The sequence below is a fragment of the Artemia sp. Qi Xiang Cuo genome, chromosome 19 (genome assembly GCF_049724085.1).
Source record: "Artemia sp. Qi Xiang Cuo chromosome 19, ASM4972408v1, whole genome shotgun sequence".
Lineage (NCBI taxonomy): Eukaryota > Metazoa > Arthropoda > Branchiopoda > Anostraca > Artemiidae > Artemia > Artemia sp. Qi Xiang Cuo.
The window spans coordinates 23,062,291-23,072,440 of NC_142812.1; the positions used below are offsets into that span (position 1 = coordinate 23,062,291).

Here is a 10,150-nt window from a genome sequence, read left to right on the forward strand (position 1 = left end):
TTTTCATTAGGTTAAATAGGTTTGGTTAGGTTACGTGTTTAATATATGCTATGCTTTACCTTCACGATTTTGCTAATAAAGTATTATATTTTCATCATATTTTATTGTCACCAAACTTCACTTCTCGAGTGTGTTTTATATAATAGACAAGTACCATGAAATTTATAATTAAATGTATACTTCTAAGTCAACACAGAAAAGAAGTGACATCTACAATTAATGGAGTATTTTTTAGGGCCTTAACGTTTCCTCTTCTTGTCGTGGCTTAATCATGATAGCAATCTGACCCTTCATGTAGTTGTTTTACCTCCCCACCTCTTCGTTTTTTTTTTTATTTAAGTCATTTTAATTTATGCCTTCAAGAGCATTTTATATAAAAGTAGGACGCTTTTATATAAAAATAGGACGTCATAAAGAGACACGTTTGAAGGAGGAGAGGGCGAGAAGTTACTTTTTCGGCGCATATATAACCAGAATATACATTTCTCATAGCTTATCTTAATTAATAGGCTATCTGCTGAATTATTTTATCTTGCTTTTGTTTAAGATTAAAAAAAAGATGAAAAAATATGTTCGGTGTTGTCAAATATCCGCTAAATGTCTTTATATTATTTGTCTTTTCAGGTACGGGAAAATAATTTCAACGAAGGCCATTTTAGATAAGAACACAAACAAGTGTAAAGGCTACGGATTTGTAGATTTTGATTCGCCGTCTGCTGCCGAAACGGCTGTTAAAGCACTCCAAGAGCAAGGCGTTCAAGCACAGATGGCAAAGCAACAGGAGCAAGACCCAACCAATTTATATATTGCTAACCTCCCGCGGCACTTTACTGAAAGCGATATTGAGCGCCTGTTGTCCCAGTACGGAACTGTAATATCAACACGGATATTAAGGGATGTATCACTTCAGTCGAGAGGTGTTGGTTTTGCAAGAATGGAATCGAAAGAGAAATGTGAAGAAGTTATTGGTGGTTTTAATGGTAAGGTGCTGCCTGGATGCTCTGAGCCGCTGTTGGTGAAGTTTGCAGATGGTGGTAATAAGAAGCGGATGTACAGAGCTCCTGAGCAAAGGCTGTGGAGAGATGCTGATGTAAGTATACTGAACAGAAAGTTCAGTTAATTTACTGAAACATTTACAGTGTACTGAAACAGAAAGTTCAGTGTACTGAACAGAAAGTTTTCATTTAATTTTGCGCTTTCTTGCTTTCAAATTCTAAAGATGCACAAATAAAAAAGAATATAATGTTGAGCTGAAAACGAAAGGGTCTCTAACACTCTTCCAAAATTAAAAAGATTTCTCTAATAGGTTTTTATCAACTGATCATGGTTGCAGGAATGGATACAACCGCTCGTAGTAACCAAAATTAAAAACGGTCTTTAATAGAAATGAAAAAAGACAATCGTTTTTCGTTAATTCAAAGGAACATTAATTTTAATCTAAATATTTTTTTTTAATTCAAATGGAAAATACTAGTTATTTGGCACTGAATCAGGAATGGTAACTATTTATCCATATCACAATTTAATTTTTGCATGGGTAGCAGTGATTATAGGCGGTTTTAGGGGAGTTACTTGTCCCGGGTGCAGAAGGTTTAAGGGTGCAAAACTTCGAAAAAATAATCTATCGGTTATAATCATTATGCAATTTTTGAAATTTTGCTTTTATTAAAATAAAGTAGAGGAAATTTTGCTTTATAAAGCAAAATAGAGTAAGTTTGATTAATAAATCATTAATTAATTAATAAAATAAAAATTAATTCAATATTAGAGTTAAAATAATTAATGCAAATTAAATAATAAATTCAAAAAGAAATTATTATTTAATTAGTAAATTGAACAACGTTTTGTTAAAAAATGAAAATTTTGTTAAAATTTGGTATGCAAATTTTGTGGGAGACTGGGGGAGGGCGCTAATCAGGATTTTGACCCTGGCGCAAGAGAGCCCAGAATCGCCATTTCAGTGATGGGTCTCTTTTGTTTTGCTAGTGGTATTTAAAGAGGCATTTGTGCTTAGATGGAGGTGTGAGACAGGCAATAGCGGGATAACACGTATTTCAGTGTATCCAACTCAAAGACCACTTAAAGCATTTTATGTATTATGGTAAGAAAATGAACCCAATCTTTTCTGCTACATGTTGCCATTTTATAGATTTTCTTCCATGGAAACCCTTGAATAAAATTTTTTCCTAAAACGAACCTTATTTTCAACCTTTAATAAATCTTGAAAATGCGTGCTACATCCAATAGATTTCGTTTTCAAAACAAAATATTTAGTTTTTAAGGCTGTTGGTTCTAGTTCTGATAGAACGTATCTCATCATCATAACATATTTAACTTGCATCTTTTGTCTTTTAAAATGTACCAAGGAACCATGCAGTCCCTTTGTAATTTGGAAATTGTATTGTTGAAGTATTTCATATGTTTTGTTGTTTCCTGAAATAGTTGTCACACGAAAAAACTAAACAAAAAATAACAACAAAACGAAACAAACAACGTGAGCAGTAACACAAAATAAGCTCCAAAACTAATAAACAAAGACTACCAGACTAGAAATATACCTAATTCATGACCAGCTGCTTTTTAGCAGGCTTTTCAATAATCCTTAAAATAGTACGTCCAGGGTTTGCAATTTTATGTGTTTGATGAAATGTTAGTCCGGTTTATTCTTTGTATACCTCATATATGATCATTAAAATTTCCTTTGCTGGGACTACACACCATCATTATTTAATGATCCACTATCATTCTCTAGCAAGGGTGTGCTCCGCCGTATTTGGACACATGGGCAAGAGTTCCTAAATCAAATAACACTGGACTGATGAATTGAAGGGGTTCCCAATTCCTGTAAAAACCTGTTCACCTTATATCGCTCCCCTGAATTTATTTCCTTTTGATATAGTTAAGATACCGTGTTTAAAAAAAAGTAACAGAACATCAAGTACTGGCAGGAGAAAACGGCTGACATCATTGCCGAAACTATGCATCATCGGAAATGATGCACTGAGAATATATTCTTGAGTGCGTTCAAGCATCCCTTATTCGACTTGTTCGCTTAATTTTAACTTCCCAGGATGTAATTCTAAAATGATAACAAAAACTTATTAGGTAACTTGTCAACTAAAACGCTATGGGCTACTAGGCGAATAACAACATTAAGCCAATATGCTGCTATGGCGTGCGAAAATCAGACGCCGAAAGCTTACACACCTTGATTTCGGAAACTATACAAAATCATGGTGTAGAATTGATTTTATGTATTGCCCAATGTTATGTCGGTGAACTCGTTATGAGTGAGGAATTTATGGGGTGAACTCGTTATGAGTGTACTCCACTGTAAATATAACTTAATTTCAAACCCATGAAGGTGTGCCATATTTCTCAATTACTGTCCCTTTTTGTTCTCTGCATATATTTGCAAATATGTTTTCCATTTTGAAAAGATTGAATTTTTTTTAATGTGACGTCACGTGTGACGCAGGATGACTAAGGAGTCATCCTTCACTTTCTAGGGTTAACAGGTGTAACTTATCTGACAACTAATTTGGATGGTTTCAAGTAGCAATCTTACTGACCTTTGATCAGTCAATTACGTTCCATGAAAGGCATAATAATCTTGGAATACTCGAACGCACCCCTTGTTGCAACGATTGTTGCCAAATACGAGGTATTATACATGAGGCGAAATAACTTCCTATGTGATCAAAAATTTGTCATTTGGCTTAAGACCCTGAGACAACTTGTCGGGCTAATAGTTAAGCTATAGGATGTGTTTCAGAAGACAATTATAATTACTGATGATTAGTTAAATATTGTTATTTGCATTCCACTAGAACAGATAATAAAAATGTGTTCAGTTCTTTGTATCATATGTGTGGAACAATTGAAATGTAAGCCCTTTTGCTTGCTCTGAGCATGTAAAGAATTGAGTTACTACTTATTACATATTTTTAGGATGAAGGTAAGAACAAACGATTAATTATCTTTAATATAAATTCAATAATTATCTCTAATAAAATTCATCCATAGTTAAAGAAAAAGGCGGGACTAATTAAGAGGCTTAAGCCACAGTGGGTATTGGGCTATGCTTGGAAATGTATTGAAGTGTGTAGTGATAGAAAATGCAATGTACTTAGTCTGTCGCGTGCATCGGGAATGTGGGAAACTTGGAGGTATTGTGTTAGTTTTCCAAATAATCTGCCAATGTCTGGTTTTTATTATTATCTGATTTCTCGTATTCCGTAGCACAATTCTATTCTGGTAATAGTGATTTTAGCTAGTTTTCCAAACTCTCAACGCTCACCTAAAAGCCGCTGCTGGAAATTATTCAATGGAAATTAGCCAGTCTCGACGAAAATCAATTCTTTAAATATGATCATTTCCAGGACATTGATTAAACCCGGGGGGGGCAACTTTTGGAAATCACGTACACCAGACAGTGTGGACCTAGCAAAAATGTGCCACACGCAACATAACTGAACAAAACGTTGTCTGAACTTTGCCAAACATTGCATGTACTGTGCCACGCGTGATGGAACTTTGCGAAATGTTGCATAGTGTTTGTCACGACTGGTGAAGCTGTGTGGTACACGTGGCGATCCTAGATTTACACCATGTGGGTGAAAGAGGGCAGCCCCTTGGATTAAACACCTGACTAAATTTAATAAACTACATCTTGTAAACTTAATCTATTGCCGGAGAGTTTCTATCTAAACGAATTTCGGAAGTTAGAAGAACAACTGTAAAGAATAATATAAACGAAATATTCTATAAAAGCATGAACGTTATAATTTATATTTCGACATTCTGTAACTGTAATAAATAATGTAGCGACGCCATACCAAAGGATTTTGAAAGAAGTTCATTTCCCTGAATTTTATTTCTTCGTGAAAATTATGGAGAGATCAAAACTATACTTCAAATGTTTTCAAAATTACTCCTCTCTCATTCAAGTTTTTATATTTATACAAATTCTGAACTAAAATGCAGGGATGCCATTTGGAAGGGAACCTGAGGTATTACAACCTCCAAGGCGGTTATATATATAAAATAATCTGTCAGATGGTATTAGTCATTTTATGAATAAATTTGTATGAGATATATGTGCATAAAGGCGTATCTGTATCTGAGAACTCTTTTATTTTCAGTCCTTGTCCTTGTATGACACTCCAAGCGTTACTCCAAATGGATTGAATGCTGGAATGCTGCCTACAGTTCCTTCATATGGCCGATACAGCCAAATGCCCGGCTATCCTATGGCTGGAGCACCTTGGGGTGTATCACCCAGTTATATTATGCCTCATTCTGGTGCTGGGGTTGAGGTAGGTCCTTTTTTCCAAAAATGAGCGACTCAGAAGCCAAATTAATTTGTTTTTGAGAATAATGACTCTTTGGGGGTAGTTCGTCATTTTCTGGTGCTGGAGTTGAGGTAGGTCCTTTTTTTCCAAAAATGAGCGACTCATAAGCTACATTAATTTGTTTCTGAGAATAATGACTAGGGGTAATTCGTCATTTTCTGGTGCATTCTGGTGCTGGGGTTGAGGTAGGTCCTTTTTTCCAAAAATGAACGACTCAGGAGCCAAATTAATTTGTTTCTGTGAATAATGACTCGTTGGGGGTAGTTCGTCATTTTATTTTTTTGTGTGTGTTTTGTGCTTATTTGTGTTTCTTTTTGTCCTTGCAGTCCCGGCCGCAGAGCCTCGCGAGGGAACATGATGACGTACTTGCCTTTTCTTTTTGTGTTTATTGTTGAATGAATTTATCTGTCTATCCATCTTTCTATTAAGAATAGTAATAATTAATAAACCCAATGAATTTCTAATCAACTGATTGACTTCGCTTTTATATCTTTAATGATCACATTAGAAGTTAAGCCTAGTACCTTAAAGGAGTAAAAAAAAACCTAAAGTTTCTTTTCTTAAGGCCATACTACACCATAGAAATTATTTTGTGAGCCTCACTGTCGGCTGACCGTCTCATAGTCAAAGGGTCTATTAGTGAATTATCCTTTGAGACTAGATGTCGAGACCTGGTGGCTTGACTGTGAAATTGGACTAAAAATACGGTGAAATGTACTTTCCTTTTGTCAGCGAATTTTTCAATCATAGCGGTTAGCACCACAAGGAATTTCCAAAGTGACCAATTGCTCAAAAGATAACTCCTTCGAACTGGTTTTTAGCCTTTTCCGAGTAGGTGTGCTAGGAATGTTTTAGGGAATGCCCTTTCCTGAATTTAAAAAAGAGAAAATTCTGTCCGTTCAATAAAAAAACGAATTTTAAGCTTTTTGATGATGTAAGTTTATTAAAACTGAACGTCTCTATCTTCAGCTGAAAACAGGAGAGTTAATCTTTTTTCTAAGATTTCTGTAAAATAGGTGTCAGTTTTTAGTTTTCTGACATTTGTTCGGATCTCTTCTCAAAGCTATACAAGTTGTGGCAAGACCGCCTAATTAATTCTTAATATTTTGGCCACACAAAGTAATAAAGTTTATAATGGGTAAGATAGGGTAATCCTTTAAGGTATCGTTTGGCCTTAAGCCAATTTACCCAACTCTATATTCTAATGTGAACATCACAATAGCTCAATAACATAAGGAAACATGAAAATTGAATCATATTCTTAATTTGCTTTTTTTAAGGTTATTGATACAATAGTTTCAAGCTATAACACTCAAATTCACTTTAATGGCAAAACGAAGCCAGAAATGGAAAAGAAACGCGTCATGAATAATTAGAAGAAAAGCTGAAAACAGTGTCAAGTGGCTAATTCATCTTAAAACCCCAGAATGTTTAAAATGCCTTAAATCCAGATTAAATTGGAAAGAACCTGAAAGTTCTGGAAAATGTTTTGCATTTGAACTGGGCTTTTGAGTTTAAGTATAGAAAATATTTATAATGAAAGAAAATATAAAATGAAAATTTGGAAAATGAAGAAGTTTACATATAGAAAATCAACCCAAGAAAGTGAGAGCAAAAAATAAAAATAAAGAAGTGATAAAAAGACAAAACGTTTAGTGATATTGGTAACTGCAGTTTGATATATGGGTACCATGCGTGTACCAAAGATATACGAAAAGGGGAATATCGCCCACTAATATTAATCTGACGACCCGCTTCATTTTTAATAGCAAAATTGTTCGAACATAATTTTAAACCAGGTCGTACCCTTACTTTTGATAAAGACAGAGGGGGGAGGGGGTTAATATAGAAAAGGCCCTTCTGAGAATTCAAATGGACAAAAAGTATATATGCTTGTCATTGTTCACGTTTTGATGGGCAGTTCCAAGGTCATATCCAGGAAGAGAGTTAGGGGGTTTGAACCATCCCCCCGAAATGTTTGTACGGCCTGTAAAAACGCAAGACAAATGCATATAAACAAATTTTGGTGTGTTTCTAAACTTTTTGGTTACTCACCCCCTTCCACCCTCCCCGAAAAAAATCCTGGATACGGTCCTGGGCAGTTTAAACCCCCTTGATCAAGGTGTACAAAAATTAGTATGTTTAGGCCCTCTTAAATAAAGAGAGTTTTCTTTGTGTGGGCTCTCTTTCTAGTTTTACCATTGAAAAGCACTAACTTTCTGATTTAAACAAAGCTAAATGAAGATATATTTTAATTGGGCATATGAAATAACGGACTTATTGTTTTTTCCCTTTTGTTACGTTAGAGCCTTTACAAAAATTGTGTTAGAGCTGAAAAATATTTATTTTCTAACCTGTCACTACCAAGAAGACGGAGTGCAACATAATACAAACTAAAGAAAAGAAAGAAAAATTAGAGGACACATACTTAAAGAAACTACATGGACACTACTGCCATAGGAGGGACGACCACTCGTGCCACAGACTTGCCTTGAAATTGTCGATCTGTTTTTGAATGGCCTGAAATGGTTCTGTAACTATATAACGAAGGTTAATACAGGAATTACGCGTTCACAAAGATAGTCTCAGCAGATACTTCGTATAACGAAAGTAATAGAACCAAATTTGCTTAGTATCAGTTTTCTGAAACATTCTCCAGAAAGGTGCAACATACAGAATATGCGGTAGCACAGTTGGTTATATATATTTTCTTTTTGGATAAATGTTAGTGGTAATTCATCATTGCAGGTAGTTGATCCTCTGGCCTTCAGTTCTTTACTGCCACAATTAACAGCGCAGATGTCAGGCTTGACTGTTGGGAGCCCATCGCTCGGCCACGTAAGTTCTCTCTTTCCCGCTTCCTCTCTTTATCTCTCCTTTAGTTTATTGAGCACCTACTAATGACGTAATTTTAAGTACAGAAGCTACTAAAGGCATAACCCATGAAATTTATTTCTCTCTAATGTTTTCATTCTCTTTAATCTGCAATTCTCTCTAATCTGGAAACAACTACCAGTTATTTAAGTTCTTTATATTGTGGACTATAAATCTTAGTAACGTATGTAGGGGGAGGGGTTTCTGGTCTCAGGTCACGAAACGTGGTGATATTAAAAATTTGTTAATAATTTCGTGTAATGTTTGCATAATTGGTCTGTTCTAACATGGATCCTTGTTAAAAAAAAAGCCCCCCTGTGGGCTGTGGAGGTGTACTTTTTGAAGACGAAGACTTTCTAATTATTGCCGTCGATATTTTGTGTCGCCTAATATATTAGTGGATTTTAGCCATTTACAGGCAAAACATGTTTTTATTTAATTCAATACGTAGCTATCAAGAGTTATTTTTTAAATGGAAAGTCCACGATTTCTCTTATTTATAGAATTATTTAGGAAAGTGTTAATACACCAAAACGAAAAACTTGATGTGCTGGTAGATAGTGTTTCTTTCGAGCATAATTTTTACCTTGAATTCATCTTTTAGAATCTTTTTTTTTTGGAACGCTAATCACGTAACCCAGGGACATGTATAGGGGAGGTCTCAGGCCCCCTCCCAAAAGTTTCAAATTTCCCCGAATTACTCGGCACTTTGTATTCAAATTGAAAAAAATTCTTAACGCCCCCCTCCCATCGAAAAAAATTCTGCTTACTTGCCTGTCTGAACTGTAAAATCTAAGTTGATTTATGTTTTGGGCTCTGTCTACTTAATTACGTTAATTAGATACGTTTGTGATCTTAGCTTTTATTCCAGTGTTAATTGCCTATTAGCCGTAGAGTCATAGTAACTATAGACTAGGGTACCCACCTTTGGTTTTGTTATGATTTCCTAAGTACAAATTTGTTACCAAGATGGTTCCTCTTTGGATTGGTCTGAAGAATGAAAAAGTTGTGGCCTAGAAATTCACTTTTTTTAATCCCTCACCTAGGAAATATTAGTTCGCCCTCTGAAGGGTTGGACTTGGGTTAATCTATCCATAGACATATATTGGTACTGCTAGAAAACTAATCAACTCGTAGGCTCTTGTATATTGAGTAATTAGGAGTTGTCGACTTGACAAATTCAGATATCACAGGAATCAAAGGAGGACTTTATCAATTTATTTAATTTTTAACCAAAAATTTAGGTCTATCAACAGAACAGTTTTCCTGGGTTTTTAGCCTAAGACCCTAACTCAAAGAACTGTTAATATAGTAATAATTAAAAAGTAACTTAATTTATACAATCTCTTGTTACAATCAGCTATATTTGGATATTGAAATCAGATTTACAAATGTTGGCTTGCAGCATCTTATTGCTTTCTGTGGCTGATTCTTCTCCTTTTTTCTCTTTTTCCCTGCAAACTTGTCGCAGCCTTAAGCAATCTGAGGCTGCCATATGGGCGAAAACTCCTCCCTCCCTCCCTCCATTGTTTTTTAATGCTTTTATTGCATCCCTCAACATATTCACAAATTTGTCGTTTTTATTTTGTTTTTCATGCCAGCATAATTAGGAGTGTCTGATTAGCCTTTTTATTCCGCGTCGCTTTTTGGTAGAACGATTCTTGGGATTTGGTAGTTTTGTAAGTGGTGTAAGCTTGTAGAAAATATAAGGGGACGGGGCAAAATGTAATTTTCAAAATCTAGGGGAGGGGCATATTTGTCATTTCTGTCGATTCTTTCAATGAAAATTTCATAAAAAGGTATTTATCGATCTAAATACCCCTAAAAGGGTATTTTTCAAATTCTAGAAAGCGGAGCAAAAAAGTCTAGGGGAATTAGCCTCCCTCCCAATTGACAGCACTGGTTTTTGTATGTTGAGGTGG

At 35.1% G+C, this 10,150-nt stretch overlaps 1 protein-coding gene across 1 annotated transcript in view; it reads left to right on the forward strand.

The window, feature by feature from the left end:
* The first annotated feature begins 627 nt into the window (after positions 1 to 627).
* Positions 628 to 10,150, forward strand: part of shep (RNA binding motif single stranded interacting protein alan shepard) — a 23,756-nt gene continuing 14,233 nt past the window's right edge. Inside the window, exons 1-3 of the mRNA XM_089105334.1 lie at positions 628 to 1,090; positions 5,145 to 5,318; positions 8,103 to 8,192. Coding sequence (XP_088961460.1) covers positions 767 to 1,090; positions 5,145 to 5,318; positions 8,103 to 8,192 — 588 coding nt within the window. The 5' untranslated portion in view covers positions 628 to 766. The remainder of the gene's footprint in view (positions 1,091 to 5,144; positions 5,319 to 8,102; positions 8,193 to 10,150) is intronic.